Consider the following 20,246-nt stretch of genomic DNA (forward strand, 5'->3'; position numbering starts at 1 on the left):
GGTACAATGTGTTTGCTCATTGGCTCAGAAGGCTAATTGATGATTAGAAAACCCTTGTGCAATCATGTTCACACATCTGAAAACACTTTAGCTCGTTACAGAAGCCACAAAACTGACCTCCCTTTGAGCAGATTGAGTTTCTGGAGCATCACATTTGTGGGGTCAATTAAACGCTCAAAATGGCCAGAAAAAGAGAACTTTCATCTGAAACGCGACAGTCTATTCTTGTTCTTAGAAATGAAGGCTATTCCACTAAATTGTTTGGGTGACCCCAAACTTTTGAACGGTAGTGTATTTATTCTAACATTTGGCAGGCGCAGCTCATATATCGGTGTTCGGAAAATACCGTATTATTGTTTACATCCAGAGCAGCCATCTTTGAATGCTCCGACTTTCCGAGTCGGGCGTTCCAGTTGAAGTTGCGACTTCCCAGTACAAATGGAACACACCATTATTGACTACAACTGAATAAGAATATCTGCTAAGGTCACTAAGGCAAATTACGTCTCATTTGGTGCAAGTTTAGAAGAAGGCAAGATGCTTTTATAAACATCTCTGCCATGTTGCCACAATGGTTTTCACATTTCCAGCACTTCTGGGACCCTAAATACACAAAAGCAGGTACCAACAGGTTAAGAGGACCCCTTTAGAGGCCTCAAAAAGGTGACATAGGCCTTGTGCCAACTGCAGATTAATTCCCATGTCTTTCCCAAATCGGAATTTTTCATGTCAACGTGAACAGTTCAATCCCGAACTCGGTACGCGGACCTAAGTCAGATAAGTATGCGATCAGTCTGAACGATCGGGTCGCGTTCATCCGACCAAATACGTCGTCAAGAAGCCATAATTCATCGCCAAAATAGACGGTTGCAAAATAAATAGTTGAGAAATGAAGTGAAATGTTTTAGGAACTCACATCAATGTTCCACCACTCTTCTCTCCGACTGTTTGTCCTCTTTCTTTGAAATCTTCTAGGCACAATAATTATGTTCAGAAAATGTTGATTTTGATCGCACAAAATCCTTGAATTTGTCACAAATGTGCCAGGACTGAGGCAACAAGACGGATGCAGGCGGGTCGGACTGCATTCACATCGGAAATCGCCTTTTTTGTGTGAATGCTTCAAAACATTCACACAAATGCTTTTCTACACCAAAGTTGGATCTATTTATTATTATTCTTTAACTTCTTCTTCTTCTCCAGATTTTGGCGCGCTCTACCTTCCACATGTTACCCTTCAAACTGTTCAGCCTATTCGGGAATCGCGGGCTTTTCCTTGAAAAAATTCCAGATTTCCCAGAATTCCTGGTTTTCCGGGACATTTTTCCCATTCAAAATGAATTGGCCATTTTTCAAACCATTCCGTCTTTAACATATTCCACTCATCCTGGACATTCAAACTATTATTTTTTTCAAGTTCAAAAAAATTCCAGGAATTCCCAGAATTCTCATTTTTTTCCAAACCCTTTTTTGGCCCCTTTTTTCTGTAGACTACTCCTTCCACATTTTTCAACGCATTTCAACCGTTCTGCCGTCAAAACATTCCTCTTAATCAGGACAAAAAAAAAACAAGTTGTTTTTCGAACTGGAAAATTTCCCGGTTTTCCCGAAATTCCAGGAATTCCTTAATACCCTTTTCACAATTAAAAATGTTACTACTTCAACATTTCTCGACCGATTTGAAACATTCCAACATCAACCATTTCAACTCATTCAGAACATTCAAGTTTTTTTTGCCATTTTCAAAAAAAAATTCCCGCTTTTCCCGAAATTCCCATTGAAATGAATGGGACATTCTTCAAAGTTCCACAACTCCCACATTTTGTGTCTGATTCAAACTGTTCCAACTTCGAAATATTCAGCCTTTTTGGGAATTGTGTGCTATCTACTTCAACAATTCTAAAAAAATTCCAGGATTTCAGTTCAATGTCAGCATTGGATCATTCACATGCAATTCCTTCAGGAATTGCTTCATCTAGTTCTTCTTCTTCTTCTCCAGATTTTGGCACTCTTCTACCTTCCACATTTTTCATCCCATTCAAACTGTTCCAACTTCAAACTGTTCAGCCTATTCGGGAATTGCGAGCTTTCCCTTGACAAATTCCAAAAATTCCCAGATTTCCCAGAATTCCGGGACATTTTTCACCATTTAAAATTTCCACATTTTTCAACTTATTCAAACCATTCCACCTTCAACATATTCCACCATTTTGGAAATTCAAACTACTTTTTTTTCCAATTTCCGAAAAATGTCAGGATTTTCCAGAATTCCTGGTTTTCCAAAGCCCTAATTTCACCCTTTTTTCTGGCGACTACTCCTTTCACATTTTTCAACCTACTTCAACCGTTCCACCATCAAAACATTCCTCTTAATTAGGACAAAAAAACGAAATGGTTTTTTGAATTGGAAAAATTCCCGGTTTTCCTGAAATTCCAGGAATTTTGTAATACCATTTGTCAATTCAACATGTTACTGGTTCAACATTTCTCGACCAATTTGAAAAATTCCAACACCAACCATTTCAACTCATTCAGAACATTCAAGTTGTTTGCCATTTTCAAAAAAAATAATTCCCGGTTTTCCCGAAATTCCAGGAATTCCTTTATACCATTTCTAAAATAAAAATGTTATTGCTTTAACATTTCTCGACCGATTTGAAAAATTCCAACACCAACCATTTCAACTCATTCAGAACATTCTAGTTTTTTGCCATTTTCAAAAAATGTTTCCCGGTTTTCACGAAATTCCAGGAATTCCTTAATACCATTTTTAAAATAAAAATTATATTATTTCAACATTTCTCGACCGATTTGAAAAATTCCAACACCAACCATTTCAACTCATTCAGAACATTCAATTTTTTGGCCTTAAAAAAAAAAAAGAATTCCCACTTTTCCCGGAATTCCAAAATATTTGGAAAATTCCCATTGGGACATTCTTCAAAGTTCCACAACTCCCACATTTTTTAATATGATTCAAACTGTTCCAACTTCAAACTGTTCAGCCTATTCGGGAATTGCGAGCTTTCCCTTGACAAATTCCAAAAATTCCCAGATTTCCCAGTTTTCCGGGACATTTATCACCATTTAAAATGTAAAATTTCCACATTTTTTAACTTATTCAAACCATTCCACCTTCAACATATTCCACCATTCTGGAAATTCAAACTACCTTTTTTTTTTTCCAATTTCCAAAACATTTCAGGACTTTCCAGAATTCCTGGTTTTCCAAAGCCCTAATTTCACCCTTTTTTCTGGCGACTACTCCTCCCACATTTTTCAGCCTACTTCAACCGTTCCACCATCAAAACATTCCTCTTAATTAGGACAAAAAAACGAAATGGTTTTTTGAATTGGAAAAATTCCCGGTTTTCCTGAAATTTTGTAATACCATTTGTCAATTCAACATGTTACTGGTTCAACATTTCTCGACCAATTTGAAAAATTCCAACACCAACCATTTCAAGTCATTCATAACATTCAAATTGTTTGCCATTTAAAAAAAAAAAATTCCCGGTTTTCCTGAAATTCCAGGAATTCCTTTATACCATTTCTAAAATAAAAATGTTATTACTTTAACATTTCTTGATTGATTTGAAAAATTCCAACACCAACCGTTTCAACTCATTCAGAAAATTCAAGTTTCTTTGCATTTTCAAAAAAAAAATTCCCGGTTTTCCCGAAATTCCAGGAATTCCTTTATACCATTTCTAAAATAAAAATGTTATTATTTCAACATTTCTCGATCGATTTGAAAAATTCCGACAACTCATTCAGAACATTAATTTTTTTTGCCATTTAAAAAAAAAAACAATTCCCACTTTTCCCGAAATTCCAAAATATTTGGAAAATTCCCATTGAAATCAATGGGAGATTCTTCAAAGTTCCACAACTCCCACATTTTTTAATATGATTCAAACTGTTCCAACTTCAAACTGTTCAACCTATTCGGGAATTGCGAGCTTTCCCTTGACAAAAAAATTCCCAGAATTCCGGGACATTTTTCACCATTTAAAATTTCCACATTTTTCAACTTATTCAAACCATTCCACCTTCAACATATTCCACCATTCTGGAAATTCAAACTACCTTTTTTTTTTTCCAATTTCCAAAACATTTCAGGACTTTCCAGAATTCCTGGTTTTCCAAAGCCCTAATTCCACCCTTTTTTCTGGCGACTACTCTTCCCACATTTTTCAGCCTACTTCCATCATTCAACCATCAAAACATTCCTCTTAATGACGACAAAAAAACGAAATGGTTTTTTGAATTGGAAAAATTCCCGGTTTTCCTGAAATTTTGTAATACCATTTGTCAATTCAACATGTTACTGGTTCAACATTTCTCGACCAATTTGAAAAATTCCAACACCAACCATTTCAAGTCATTCAGAACATTCAAATTGTTTGCCATTTAAAAAAAAATAATTCCCGGTTTTCCTGAAATTCCAGGAATTCCTTTATACCATTTCTAAAATAAAAATGTTATTGCTTTAACATTTCTCGATTGATTTGAAAAATTCCAACACCAACCATTTCAACTCATTCAGAAAATTCAAGTTTCTTTGCCATTTTCCAAAAAAAATGCCCGGTTTTCCCGAAATTCCAGGAATTCCTTAATACCATTTGTAAAATAAAAATGTTATTATTTCAACATTTCTCGATCGATTTGAAAAATTCCGACAACTCATTCAGAACATTAATTTTTTTAACAAAATTCAACAATTCCCACTTTTCCCGAAATTCCAAAATATTTGGAAAATTCCCATTGAAATCAATGGGAGATTCTTCAAAGTTCCACAACTCCCCATTTTTTATCTGATTCAAACTGTTCCATCTTCAAAATATTCAGCCTATTTGGGAAGTGTGTGCTATCTACTTCAACAATTCTAAAAAAAATCCAGGATTTCAATTCAATGTCAGCATTGGAGCATTCACTCGCAATTCCTTCAGGAATTGTCTCATCTAGTTTAAAATGTATTTATTAAAAAAATCCAAGTGGGACATCTTACCCTGCATTTGAACGCAGCTTTAGTTTCTGCAATACTACTAGAAATAGTAAAGAAGAAGAAAAAAAACCAGGCAATTTTAAGAGGGTCCCTTGACTTTTGTGTCTGGCTCCTCACAGTGGATTGCTTTGAGGGGTTCCCCTGCCAAGAGTCCCCCAACACCCGCACTGAGGACAGCCCTGCATGAGAGCAAGTCAAAGTTGTGTGTGGACAGTACCAACCTTCTCGCAGCTCTGCAGAGGGAGCGGGGACATGAGCAGGGGCGGCATACGGAAGAGGAGTGGAGGGTAAAGAGGAGCAAAATGTCCGACATCAGAGAAGAAACAGGGAGAGAAAACAGGTTAGAGGCAGGAGCGCGGCAGACGCACCGGGGAGAGCAAAGAAGGGAGAGAAGATACAAACAGAAGCCGAGACGTCGGCCGAAGAGTTGAACAGGATAAACCTTGTCAAATGGCATGAAAACACGTTTTATTATTATCAAGGCTTAGGCTCATTACAAAATAAACACTAATCAAATATGCTGGGGACTGAATGAAATATACATGTACATACAATTATGCAGGGCAGAAAATAAATACATACATTAATAATTAAAAAAATATGTTTCTTAAAACTAAAGTGGAAATACATTTACGCCAAAACCACTTTAGTCATATTTTCTGCCCTTAAGAAACTTCCCCGTGACTTTAGATCCAGACTTCTTCGGTTTGTCTGATGTTGTCATTACTGCCGCAAGTGGTGGAAAAGTGTGTTACAATTGAGTACCGCTGCGGCCCATACGGACCGCAGCCGCCCTCTGGTCCCGCGGTCCAAAAACACTGCTCCAGAGCATACAATAGGGGTGCACCAAAAAAATCGATTCACATCCGAATCACAATTATTATTCATTCCGATTCTAAATTGATTCATAATTTAAAAAAATAAATTAACAAAAAAATAAATAGAGAAATAAAAAAATTATATATATATATATATATTTGTATATATATATATATATATATATATATATATATATATATATATATATATATATATATATATATATATATATATATATATATATATATATATATATTTGTATATATATATATATATATATATATATGTATAAACTATGTATATATTGTATATATTTATGCGTATGTATATATATATGTATGTACATAAAAATACATCTATATATACATATATATATACTTATATATAAGTATATATGTATAAATTATGTATATATTTATGTGTATGTATATATACAGTATATATGTATATGTACGTACATAAAAATACATCTATATATATATATGTATGTATATATATATGAATATATATATATATATATACATATACATATATATGTATAAACTATGTATATATTGTATACATTTATGTGTATGTATATATATATATATATATGTATATGTATGTACATAAAAATACATCTATATATACATGTATGTGTATATATATATATATATACTTATATATAAGTACATATGTATAAATTATGTATATATTTATGTGTATGTATATATACAGTATAAATGTATATGTATGTACATAAAAATACATCTATATATGTACATATATATATATATATATATATATACTTATATATAAGTATATATGTATAAACTATGTATATATATATATATATATATATATATATATATATATATATATATATATATATATATATATATATATATATATATATATATATATATATATATATATACATACATCTGTTGGGTCTCTTTTTTAAAAGGAATTTTGTTCTCAACAAGAAAAGGTTTGCTTTGATTCGGGATTACAAAGCATACAGTAGAAGGGATTCATATGGCCCCATTCCTGGGTGGATCTCATGTGAGAGGGGGCGGGAGGGTGGGGGGTGTAATAATTTTGCAATGCAGTCTTCTGAAAATGATGTAAAGTGTCACAACTGCGGTCAAAGTTGGAATTGTCATGAAACCCATTTTAAGATATATATTTGTCACGTTTCATGTGTCAGGTCAGCCAATGTTTTGGAAGACATTGACCTACCTTAGTGTGAATTGCAATAGTGCTGTGCGGAAAGCTCATTTAATAATGCACCTTTGTTCCCAGTATGGCCCCTCCCAGCTGTTGTTGTGTCATATGCTCTCTCCCTCCTCCAGACTGAGCCTACCCCCTCCACCTTGCATTCAGCGCCTAAATAATAATCTTGCTATTGCGCACTCCTTACATACTTTGCTATGAATGGGACCTGTGCTAATTGAATTGCTGTAGCTTTTCAAAATAAATCTAAGACAGACAATTTTGTTTGGCTACTTGATTAGAAAATGTCCAATACACTGTGACGAATGGGGCCATATAAACCCCCGACTACTGTAAATATCCATATGGCCATTCAGCGCCCTCCAAGGTCCCCCACTCACCTCGGACGTAGAGGTTTGCAGGCGTGGAATAGCGAGTGCCGTCGCTGTTGGTGGCAACGCACTCATACTTGCCCTGGTCCGACTCTTCGCTCATCTCGATCTGTAGTGCACCTGGATGCAGGAGTGAGGACACCACGAGACACAGAAGAGAGGACAAACAGAAACATTGAAGGAACCGATTACAATCTGGTACAGAAGGGTTATTAATAATCTTGTAAAGGACAAATGAGTTGGAATTTCAGTAAAAACTCCGGGCTCAAAAAAATCTGCCCGTTAGAATGGGGACAAATTCTGTCCGTGTCAGCAGAAATCTGCTCAAAACAAAAGGTCAGCATCCTGATATAGAAATGGGAGGGAAACAAAAAGTCCGTAAAGTGGGATAATGTTCTTCATGCAAGACAGAAAGAAACAAGCCAAGCAAATCAACACCTTGAGAAATCCGGTCGGGAATTGAAAAGCCCTCAAGGAGAAGGACCTGACACAACCATGGCCATACGGAAACCGTACAACCACAGCCTTTACGGATCCACCAGTGGGATCAGGAGTGTGATGTCTTTAAACGCACACCCAATGAAGGAGGTAAAGAAACCAACTGACCTCCATTCAGGCCAACAGACTTAAAAAAAAATAAGACATACGCAAAGCCTTGGGAAGGGGTCGATGCTTTGCCACTCCCTGAAAATAGAAAAATGGTCAAAAAGTCAACCAGAAGGTTTAGATTTGAAAAAAGATGGAGTTGGAAGGCAAAAAAGCGCCCATTAAAAACTTTATCAAAAAAGTGGTTGTTTGGGGCTTTTTATCGGCGATGAGAGAGAAGAGAGAAAGCGATGGTTGAGAAAAAACAAGCCATGAAGAAAAAGTGTGCATGTTTGTGTGTAAGCCAACACACGGATGTCGGAAAGTGAGTCTTCGCCATCTGGCCCAGTGAATAACAGCTGGGAGGGGAAAGGAAAAGTGGGACATTTGATTGGGTAAATAGAAACAAGGTAAGAAGGAGCGGGGAGGGTGGACTCAGGCTTAGGTCCAGACCGCAAAAAAAGGGGGAAATCTGGTCACCAAAAAACAAAAATGTTGTCGATCTAATCTAAGCAACAGAAAAACACACCATGCTTTATGTCCGTGGATGTTCTTAGTCATCCAGGTCTTTGTGGTCTCAGGGCATCCAGTCCATCGCAACTGGACTGTTGGGTTTGTCTTACGAGGCGTTTATCTTCTCATCCGAGTAGACTTCATCTGATCAAGGCTAGATCAGACCAATCTAAGTCTAAGACTAGATCTGACCGATCTAAGTCTATGAGCATGAACTGATGAAGCCTACCGAGGTATCGACACCAGCCGCTAGACTTGATGTGACCAATTTAAGTCTAAGACTAGATCGGACCAATCTAAGTCTAAGACTACATCTGACCAATCTAAGTTTGAGACTAGATCTGACCAATCTAAGTCTAAGACTACATCTGACCAATCTAAGTTTGAGACTAGATCTGACCAATCTAAGTCTAAGAGTAGATCTCACCAATCTAAGTCTAAGACTAGATGTGACCAATCTAAGTCTAAGGCTAGATCTGACCGATCTAAGTCCATGAGCATGAATTGATGAAGCCTACTGAGGTATTGGCACCAGCTGCTAGACCGATTTAAGTCTAAGACTCGATCGGACCAATTTAAGTCTAAGACTAGATCTGACCAATCTAAGTCTAAAACTAGATCTGACCAATCAAAGTCTAAGAATAGAGCTGACCAATCTAAGTCTAAGACTAAATGTGATCAATCTAAGTCCAAGACTAGATGTGACCAATCTAATTTTAAGTCTGGATCATATCAATCTAAGTCTAAGACTATATCTGATCAATCTAAGTCTAAGACTGAATCAGACCAATCAAAGTTTAAGACCAAATGTGACCAATCTAAGTCTAAGACGAGATCAGACCAATTTAAGTCTAAAACTAGATCTGACCAATCTAAGTCTAAGACTAGATCAGACCAATCTAAAACTAAGACTAGATCTGACCAATCTAAGTCTATGAGCATGAACTAATAATGAAACCTACTGAGGTATTGGCACCAGCCGCTAGTGTAGATGTGAACAATCTAAGTCTAAGACTAGATCAGACCAATCTAAGTCTAAGACTAGATGTGACCAATCTAAGTCTAAGACTACATCTGACCAATCTAAGTCTAAGACTAGATGTGACCAATTTAAGTCTCAGATTAGATCAGACCAATCTAAGTCTAAGACTAGATGTGACCAATCTAAGTCTAAGACTACATCTGACCAATCTAAGTCTAAGACCAGATGTGACCAATCTAAGTCTCAGACTAGATGAGACCAATCTAAGTCCAAGACTAAATGTGACCAATCTAAGTCTAAGACTAGATCTAACCAATCTAAGTGTAACACTAGATGTGACCAATCTAAGACTAAGACTAGATGTGACCAATCTAAGTCTAAGACCAGATGTGACCAATCTAAGTCTCAGACTAGATGAGACCAATCTAAGTCCAAGACTAAATGTGACCAATCTAAGTCTAAGACTAGATCTAACCAATCTAAGTGTAACACTAGATGTGACCAATCTAAGACTAAGACTAGATGTGACCAATCTAAGTCTAAGACTAAATCTAACCAATCTAAGTGTAACACTACATGTGACCAATCTAAGTCTAAGACTAGATCTAACCAATCTAAGTGTAACACTAGATGTGACCAATCTAAGTCTAAGACTAGATGTGACCAATCTAAGTCTCAGACTAGATGAGACCAATCTAAGTCCAAGACTAAATGTGACCAATCTAAGTCTAAGACTAGATCTAACCAATCTAAGTGTAACACTAGATGTGACCAATCTAAGTCTCAGACTAGATGTGACCAATCTAAGTCTCAGACTAGATGAGACCAATGTAAGTCCAAGACTAAATGTGACTAATCTAAGTCTAAGACTAGATCTAACCAATCTAAGTGTAACACTAGATGTGACCAATCTAAGTCTAAGACTAGATGTGACCAATCTAAGTCTAAGACTAGATGTGACCAATCTAAGTCTAAGACTAGATAAGACCAATCTAAGTCCAAGACTAAATGTGACCAATCTAAGTCTAAGACTAGATCTAACCAATCTAAGTGTAACACTAGATGTGACCAATCTAAGTCTCAGACTAGATGTGACCAATCTAAGTCTCAGACTAGATGAGACCAATCTAAGTCCAAGACTAAATGTGACCAATCTAAGTCCAAGACTAAATGTGACCAATCTAAGTCTAAGACTAAATGTGATCAATCTAATTTTAAGTCTGGATCATATCAAACTAAGTCTAAGACTAGATCATATCAATCTAAGTCTAAGACTATATCTGATCAATCTAAGTCTAAGACTAAATCAGACCAATCTAAAACTAAGACTAGATCTGACCAATCTAAGTCTATGAGCATGAACTAATGAAACCTACTGAGGTATTGGCACCAGCCGCTAGAGTAGATGTGAACAATCTAAGTCTAAGACTAGATCAGACCAATCTAAGTCTAAGACTAGATCTGACCAATCTAAGTCTAAGACTACATCTGACCAATCTAAGTCTAAGACTAGATGTGACCAATCTAAGTCTCAGACTAGATGAGACCAATCTAAGTCCAAGACTAAATGTGACCAATCTAAGTCTAAGACTAGATCTAACCAATCTAAGTGTAACACTAGATGTGACCAATCTAAGTCTCAGACTAGATGTGACCAATCTAAGTCTCAGACTAGATGTGACCAATCTAAGTCTCAGACTAGATGAGACCAATCTAAGTCCAAGACTAAATGTGACCAATCTAAGTGTAACACTAGATGTGACCAATCTAAGACTAAGACTAGATGTGACCAATCTAAGTCTAAGACTAGATGTGACCAATCTAAGTCTAAGACTAGATGTGACTAATCTAAGTCTAAGACTAGATGTGACCAATCTAAGTCCAAGACTAAATGTGACCAATCTAAGTGTAACACTAGATGTGACCAATCTAAGACTAAGACTAGATGTGACCAATCTAAGTCTAAGACTAGATGTGACCAATCTAAGTCTAAGACTAGATGTGACTAATCTAAGTCTAAGACTAGATGTGACCAATCTAAGTCTAAGACTAGATGTGACCAATCTAAGTCTATGGTCATGAAGTGATGAAGTCTACTTGGATGAGAGTGGAAACTCCCAAGACAAACCCAACAGTGCAGTTTTGAAGGAGTGAATGCCCTGAGACCACCATGCTTTAGATGGGTGTTAAAGTCCATGGGAAAAGCTCCATGGTATTAAAGTAATGGCATCACAATATGATGATTAAGGAGGCGATGAGATTGTGTTAACGAGTGTGTGGCGCTGACGTGGTAAAACCAACAGATGAGCAGATAATGAAAAGATGAGGAGAGGGAAGGTGATTAAAAGTCTGAGTGTAATGAATTGCTTGCTCAATTCCAACCCATCCCCCGCCTCGTGCTCCTCACTGCAGATGTGGAGCAGCTGGATGAGTGGTTACCGAAGTCTGGGACTCAACACACACGGATCACACTCATCCCGAGCCGCTTCCCACACGGCGGAGACGAGTCGGGACGCAGAGGGTTGGGCTGGAATCGGGCCACCGTGTCACGTCGGTCCTCCCAGCGGTCTTACCTCGTATGGGCGTGCCACCTGAGTGGGCAATGAATGCACGAGATTAGAGAGGGAGAAGAAGAAGAAAATGTTAGTGCCACAGGAGGGGAGGGAACCGGGGGAGTAACTTGGAGAGAAGAACCAAATTAGAGATAGGAAAAAACCAAACTAAGACAGAGTAAGCTTGAGGAGATTGTGTAAAAAGACAAGAGTGACAGAGTTCTAAGAGGCTCTATTGATTGACTTGCAGCCAGGGGGACTAAGATGTGGCTCTCTAAGACTTCATGCTCAGGCTTAACCTGCACTTATCCCCACGTGGGTCCAGATCAGTTCTACGCTGCTGTGGAAATGTGCCCGAAGAATCTACGCCTACAGGAAGGGGAGACATCCGATCCCCAAGGCTTGAGATGCACCATCGGGTTTAAAACTTTCCGGAGCAACTGCGAGAGGTTCTGACAGACGTTTACGATGGCCCGAAACCTCAGCGGTAAATGTCAAGCTAAAGATCGGAAGCGCAATAAGGGTCCGTGCACCAGGACTAGCTCGCACTGCAGCTGGGTTAGACAACTAATGACTCCTTTCAACGCTTGGACAAGACGAAGCAAAACTGTTGGTCGTCGATGCATTTATCTAACGAGCTAGCGCCGCGACAAACGATCTTGTAATACAATAAGAGGCCTCAGGAGGCGACAGTGAGTCTACTTAGCTCGGCACCTTCTCCTCCCGACACGACCCAATTACATATTTCTGTTCTCCACGAGCTTCAGTAAAAAACACCCACTGTGCCAGTGTTGCATTACAATACTCAAACAGTCTCATGGCTATCTGTGCCCTCAGTCTCCTCTCGGATAGAACTGGTCTGTGGCCAAGGGTGTGGCTCACCTGCACTGGCTTCCTGCGCACTTTAAGGTTTTACTACTTACGTATAAAATACTAAATCAATATTGCTGATTGTATTGTACCATGTGTACCGGACAGAAATCTGCGTTCTAAGAACTCCGGCTTATTAGTGATTCCAACAGCCCAAAATAAGTCTGCGGGCTATAGAGCGTTTTCTATTGGGGCTCCAGTACTCTGGAATGTTCTACTAGTAACAGTTAGAGATTATACCTCAGTCGAAGCATTTAAGTCCCATCTTAAAACTCATTTGTATACTCTAGCCCAGGGGTGGGAAATTCATTTTTACCGGGGGCCGCATGAGCAACCCGAGCACTGCTGGAGGGCCACATCGACAATATTTCAATTAAATTTTGCTCAATATTATTTTTGATATATACCGTAAGATAAATAATAATAATAATTATTATTATTATTAATAATAATAGTAATACTTCAACATAGTGTGTGTAACAGCATTCCATGACTAATATAAATAAATTAACATTAATAATAAATGACAGTAAAATAAGCACACGTATGACTGAGGAGTCATAGTGTAACTTTGTGTGGTGTTTGAGTTGTCCGACTTTTTGTGTGGCCATAAACGCACCAGTGGTTTAGTGGTATGCGTGTTGGTGACAGATGACAAGTTGGTTTTGGCCTGGTTTGTACGGCAGAAAATGACTAGTTTTTCCAGATAAAAGTGTTTTACTCATGTTTTTGGTGTGGTTATGGCCGAATATAAACAGTTTTGCTCAATAAAGTGATCGATATAATTCCTGTCCTCGAGCATCTCGATAGACGTTACAATAATTGAACGGTGTTCAATTGAACGGTGTTGACGAACACCGTTAGAGCCGCTTGTTGTCACTGTCACTCAAAGTTGCATTGCAAAATTACATAGAATAAATGTTTATTTTGTTTAGAATTCAGATGGGATTTGATTTGGTGCGCGGCATATATTTGCTGTGCGCAGAGGACGCTTGAGCAGTGCGCAATTGCGCACCTTAGAGGGAACGTTGCTTGGCAGTCCATGTCTTGTTGAAAACACGCCATTCCTCATCAACTTTTCTCTTTTTAGCGTCTCGGGTGTAAACCGTGCATCACTTGTCGCTGCATGTGCACCTTCACTCGCAGGTTACACACGGACACACGGCCATAAATAATACTTTTCAAAATAAAAGCAGCACAGTTGTATTGCGCGCACGACATAGATGTTTGTTCAACTTTATTTTGTAATTTGCGATTGCAGCTGTTCACATTCACTCACAATCACGCACGCGCATACGTCCACACGGAAGTAATACAAATAACGATTTTCAAAACAAAAGCAGCACCGTTGTATTGCACACTCGACATAGATACTTTTTAAAATGTATTTTGTAATTTATAATTGGCCTCACGCGGGCCGGACAGGGACGCACAAAGGGCTGGATGTGGCCCGCAGGCCGCAGAATGCCCAGGTCTGTTCTAGCCTTTAAATAGACCCCTTTTTAGACTAGTTGATCTGCTGTCTCTCTTTTCTGCTCTGAAGAGAAGGCGCTCGCTGTTCCCGGTCGGGAACTGGGATGGACCACTTCTCTTTACATCAGTTGGTGATGTCTCGGCGCCCCGACTTGTCTACAATGCAAGAGGATCACCACTATGGACCGGAATCTCCCGTTATTAACCGTGTCCACTCAGCAACCATTGCACCGGTCACACTGGGTTGAGTTTGGATCTGATCCGAGGATTTCGTTGTGGCTCGTGCAGCCCTTTGAGACATTTGTGATTAAGGGCTATAGAAGTCAACTTTGATTGATTGATTGATTGATCGAAGAGCTGCATTCTCGTCTATTATCTTGTTAAAGGGGACGTTTACACTGCACACCAAATTTGATTTTTGTTGCCCTCAAGTGACACAGATTGGATATTTTCTGCCGGTCTAAACGCTCCAACGTTATTCAAATCTCATCTCTTCGCATCAGATTCGGGCCACACCAGGAGGTAGTCCTAATCCGTCTGGAATCTGATCCTTTTAAATGTGACTTCGGTCCAAACGGCAATGGGACCACACGTGTCCAATATGGTAACAACATTTATAGGTCAGAAAAGACGAAATGCATCATAGGTCCCCTTTAGCGCCCTGGTTTTCACAGGGACTACGAGACTGAGCTGGTTGGAAGTCCAGTGGAAGGTGACCCTAAACCAACTGCCTGTGCGTTGCAAAAAGCTCTAAAAGCTCTCAGTACTTCAAGTCAGTGCAGGTGTGACTTGTTGTCTTCGTGGTTTCATTGACAAAAGTTGTCTAGCAGCTGCAGTACTTCTTAGACTTCCCTGAGAACCAGCATCCTTCCCCGTTGAGTTTTATTTGACACAAGGAATGTCAGAAGACTGATTCTCAGAGGGATCTAGGATAGAATAAGTAGAGTTAAATTGTCGTTTAACTAAAAAAGTGCAGAATAATGAAAATGACAAAAAAGAGGATTTACAGCCGCTCGGGCTTTCTCTCTTTTGTTTACTTTAGTGGAGGGTTACTAGAATGTTGTCACACTATTTAGGTCACAAGTGTCAAACTCAAGGCCAGGGGGCCAGGTCTGGCTCGCCCCATCATTTCATGGAAATAAAATATTTTCTTGCTAAATACCTTCAGTCCGTCCATTTGGACAGAAAAAAACACTTCAACTCGTACAAACTTTAATATTATCCAGAATTGCAACAAATATATTATCACACATTTTTTTGTTGAAGTAAAAATAAATCACGTACATTTCGGGCCATAAGCCGCTACTTTTTCCCTACACTTTCAACCCTGCGGCTTATAAAACGGTGCGGCTAATTTACGGATTTTGCGTCCAATACTTTTCAATGAACCCTAGCAAACACAATGAAAAGGTGTGCTATTGTTTGTGCCACCGTTTGGACGAGTTGGCTCGAGTTGAAAATGTACTTCCTGTTTTAATGCCTCAGACCGGAAGTAAAACCGTCTATAGCGTTTCTGCTCGTATGGATTCTTCAGTCATCACTCCAAGCAATGTTTGTAAGTTTTACAATATAACTAAAACAATTCTTACTCACTAAAGTGTCCCATGTGTGACGTCTGTAGGAGTGTTTTCATGTATATTTGTACGTACTATCATAACGTACTCAAGCTAGTGTCATTACCATTAGCTAATATGCTAACACGTTTACGAGTGTCTGTGTTAGTATTATTAACTTACATTCTTTTTGTATTGTTTCACTTTCACAAATTCCTCAGTAAATTCACCAAAACTTCACCGTGGAGTTATTGAGTCTGTTTAGCGGATTGAGGAGCTAGCTTGCGCAGCTAGTGGGTCGATGACCATGACTTCTGTTTTGTTTGATCAGCCGTTTTACTGCCGTGTTAGACACCGTTTGGAACCCATTAAGGTATGTAAATAAGTATACATTTTAATTTTTTAGAGTGTATGTAAAAAAAATCTAATGCATTGGCAATTTTGTAATATTATCAGGTAACTCCTTATATATTCATATTTACATTTTTTTAGAGTATATGTAAAAAAAAATCAAATGCATTGGCAATTATGTAATATTATGAGGCGACTCCTTACACATTTATATTTAATTTTGTTTAGAGTAAATGTGAAAAAAAATCAAATGCATATTCAATTATGTAAGATTATGAGATGACTCCTTATACATTTATATATACATTTTTTTTGTATATGAAAAAAAAATCAAATGCATATTCAATTATGTAATATTATCGGGTGACTACTTATACATTTATATTTACATTTTTAGAGTCTATGTGAAAAAAATCAAATGCATAGTCAATATGTAATATTATGAGGCGACTTCTTATACATTTATATTTAATTTTTTTAGAGTGTATGTAATTTTTTTAATGAATATTCAATTATGTAGTATTATGAGACGACTTCTTATACATTTATATTACATTTTTTTTTAGAGTGTATGTACATTTTTTTATGAATATTCAATTATGTAATATTATGAGACGACTCCTTATACATTTATATTTACATTTTTTAGAGTGTATGTGGAAAAAATCAAATGCATATTCAAGTATGTAATATTATGAGACGACTCCTTATACATGTATATTTACAGTTTTTAGAGTGTATGTAATTTTTTTAAAATGCATATTCAATTATGTAATATTATGAGACGACTCCTTATACATTTATATTTCTTTTTTTTTTAGTGTATGTGGAAAAAAAATCAAATGCATTTTCAATTATGCAATATTATGAGGTGACTCCTTATACATTTATATTTACATGTAAAAAATAATCAAATGCATATTCAATTATGTAATATTATCGGGTGACTCCTTATACATTTATATTTACATGTTTTAGAGTCTATGTGAAAAAAATCAAATGCATGTTCAAGTATGTAATATTATGAGATGACTCCTTATACATTTATATTTACATTTGTTTTAGTGTATGTTAAAAAAAATCAAATGCATAGGCAATTATGAGGCGACTTCTTATACATTAAAATTCTAATTTTTTAGAGTCTATGTGAAAAAAAATCAAATGCATATTTAAGTATGTAATATTATGAGGCAACTCCTTATAAAATTATATTTTTTTTTAGTGTATGTAAAAAAAATCAAATTCATATTTAAGTATGTAATATTATGAGACGACTTCTTATACATTTATATTTACATTTTTTAGAGTTTATGTGAAAAAAATCAAATGCATATTCAATTATGTAATATTATGAGACGACTCATTAAATATTTTTTTGTGTATGTAAAGTAAATCAAATGCATTTGCAATTATGTAATATTATGAGATTACTTCTTATACAATACAATTTTAATTTTTTTAGTGTATGTGAAAAAAAATCTAATGCATATTCAATTATGTAATATTATGAGACGACTCCTTATACATTTATATTTACATTTTTTAGAGTGTATCTGAAAAAAATCAAATGCATATTCAAGTACGTAATATTATGAGACGACTCCTTATACATTTATATTTACAGTTTTTAGAGTGTATGTAATTTTTTTTAATGCATATTCAATTATGTAATATTATGAGACGACTCCTTATACATTTATATTTCTTTTTTTAGTGTATGTGGAAAAAAAATCAAATGCATTTTCAATTATGCAATATTGTGAGGTGACTCCTTATACATTTATATTTACATGTAAAAAATAATCAAATGCATATTCAATTATGTAATATTATGAGGTGACTCCTTATACATTTATATTTATATTTAAAAAAAATCTAATGCATATTCAATTATGTAATATTATCGGGTGACTCCTTATACATTTATATTTAAAAATTTTTTAGTGTATGTTAAAAAAATCAAATGCATAGGCAATTATGAGGCGACTTCTTATACATTAAAATTTACATTTTTTAGAGTGTATGTGAAAAAAAATCAAATGCATATTTAAGTACGTAATATTATGAGACAACTCCTTATACATTTATATTTACATGTTTTAGAGTCTATGTAAAAAAAAAAAATGCATATTTAAGTATGTAATATTATGAGACGAATCCTTATACATTTATATTTACATGTTTTAGAGTCTATGTAAAAAAAAAAAAATGCATATTTAAGTATGTAATATTATGAGACGACTCCTTATACATTTATATTTACATGTTTTAGAGTCTATGTAAAAAAAAAAAAATGCATATTTAAGTATGTAATATTATTAGACGACTCCTTATACATTTATATTTACATGTTTTAGAGTCTATGTAAAAAAAAAAGAAGCATATTTAAGTATGTAATATTATTAGACGACTCCTTATACATTTATATTTACATGTTTTAGAGTCTATGTAAAAAAAAAGTGCATATTTAAGTATGTAATATTATGAGACGAATCCTTATACATTTATATTTACATGTTTTAGAGTCTATGTAAAAAAAAAAAAGCATATTTAAGTATGTAATATTATGAGACGACTCCTTATACATTTATATTTACATGTTTTAGAGTCTATGTAAAAAAAAAAAATCAAATGCATATTTAAGTATGTAATATTTTGAGGCAACTACTTATACATTTATATTTACATTTTTTAGAGTGTATTTAAAAAAAACAAATGCATTTGCAATTATGTAATATTATGAGACGACTCATTACATATTTTTTGTGTATGTAAAATAAATCAAATGCATTTGCAATTATGTAATATTATGAGATGACTTCTTATACAATACAATTTTAATTTTTTTAGTGTATGTGAAAAAAGTCAATTGCATATTTAAGTATGTAATATTATGAGACGACTCATTATACATTTATATTCACTTTTTTAGAGTGAATGTGAAAAAAAATCAAAAGCATATTCAATTATGTAATATTATGAGGCGACTCATTCTACATTTATATTTACATTTTCTTCAAGCGACCCTCTGAGGGCAGCCTCAGTTTGACACCCCTGATTTAGATTATAGATCCTAGTAATAAAGAATAGTAAATATCCCAGACATATTTAACGCTGCTGTCATTACAGCATTCTGGGGAAATGAAGAAGTCAAATATGTTTTGTGCACATGAGTGGAAAAGAAGGAAGCATTGAGGAGGTTCGCCTTGTGGAGGAGTCTGAAATATGGCAGCCATTGATTTCTTCCAGGGTCTGGCTGAAGGCGTCTGGAGCTGATGACTTATCGACTGGGAACCGGAGACGGGGGGACTGGGGGCGGGGGGTGGGGGACGTAAGCGGGTGAGTGAGTGACAGAGTGAGGAATAATTCAATAAGTGGAGGAGTGGAAAAGTCAATTGGCGAGTGTGAGGAGAGGTGTTATAGTTCCCTGGGTGTGGAAAGGCTGCAGGTGCACAGGTGAAGGTGAGGCCAACTGCTGTGTGTGTCAAATGTGTGTGTGTGTGTGTGTGTGTGTGTTAGTAAAGTGCATGCCATGCGTCGTAGTAACGCCTGAGTGTTGTGCAGGTGCAGCAGTATTAGTGAGAGGTAGAGAGAAGAGTGGACAGTGAGGGTGTGCACCTCAGGGCAAGAGCACTTACCAAAGGACTCTGTGGTTCAAAAGAGAAAAGACACAGCAAGGACATGGCATTACTACAGGTGCATTACCACAGGTGCACTCATCAAACACCTTGAACAACACTGGAACCGACAAGCTATTCGTGGTCCACAAGACATTTCATCCTTATTAAAGATCACCTTCCGTATTGTCAAGGACAACTGCACTTCTTTTTTTTGCAATCATTCACAATACTTACGAGAGACAAGAACACTTTTTTTTTTTTTTTATGCATTCTACTTTGTAATCATGCTGCTAAGAATAGTAATCCATTTTGTCTCTTAATTACTGTAAAAAGC

At 36.2% G+C, this 20,246-nt stretch overlaps 1 protein-coding gene across 4 annotated transcripts in view; it reads right to left on the bottom strand.

Annotated features, from left to right (window-relative positions):
• Positions 1-20,246, bottom strand: part of LOC133634240 (receptor-type tyrosine-protein phosphatase delta-like) — a 643,216-nt gene that overhangs the window by 119,258 nt on the left and 503,712 nt on the right. For all 4 annotated transcript variants that reach the window (XM_062027362.1, XM_062027360.1, XM_062027361.1 and 1 more), the window contains 3 exons: positions 19,931-19,939; positions 12,067-12,084; positions 7,423-7,533 (listed from right to left, as the gene is read on the bottom strand). In XM_062027362.1, coding sequence (XP_061883346.1) covers positions 7,423-7,533; positions 12,067-12,084; positions 19,931-19,939 — 138 coding nt within the window. The remainder of the gene's footprint in view (positions 1-7,422; positions 7,534-12,066; positions 12,085-19,930; positions 19,940-20,246) is intronic.

The sequence above is a fragment of the Entelurus aequoreus genome, linkage group LG18 (genome assembly GCF_033978785.1).
Source record: "Entelurus aequoreus isolate RoL-2023_Sb linkage group LG18, RoL_Eaeq_v1.1, whole genome shotgun sequence".
Classification (NCBI taxonomy): Eukaryota; Metazoa; Chordata; class Actinopteri; order Syngnathiformes; family Syngnathidae; genus Entelurus; species Entelurus aequoreus.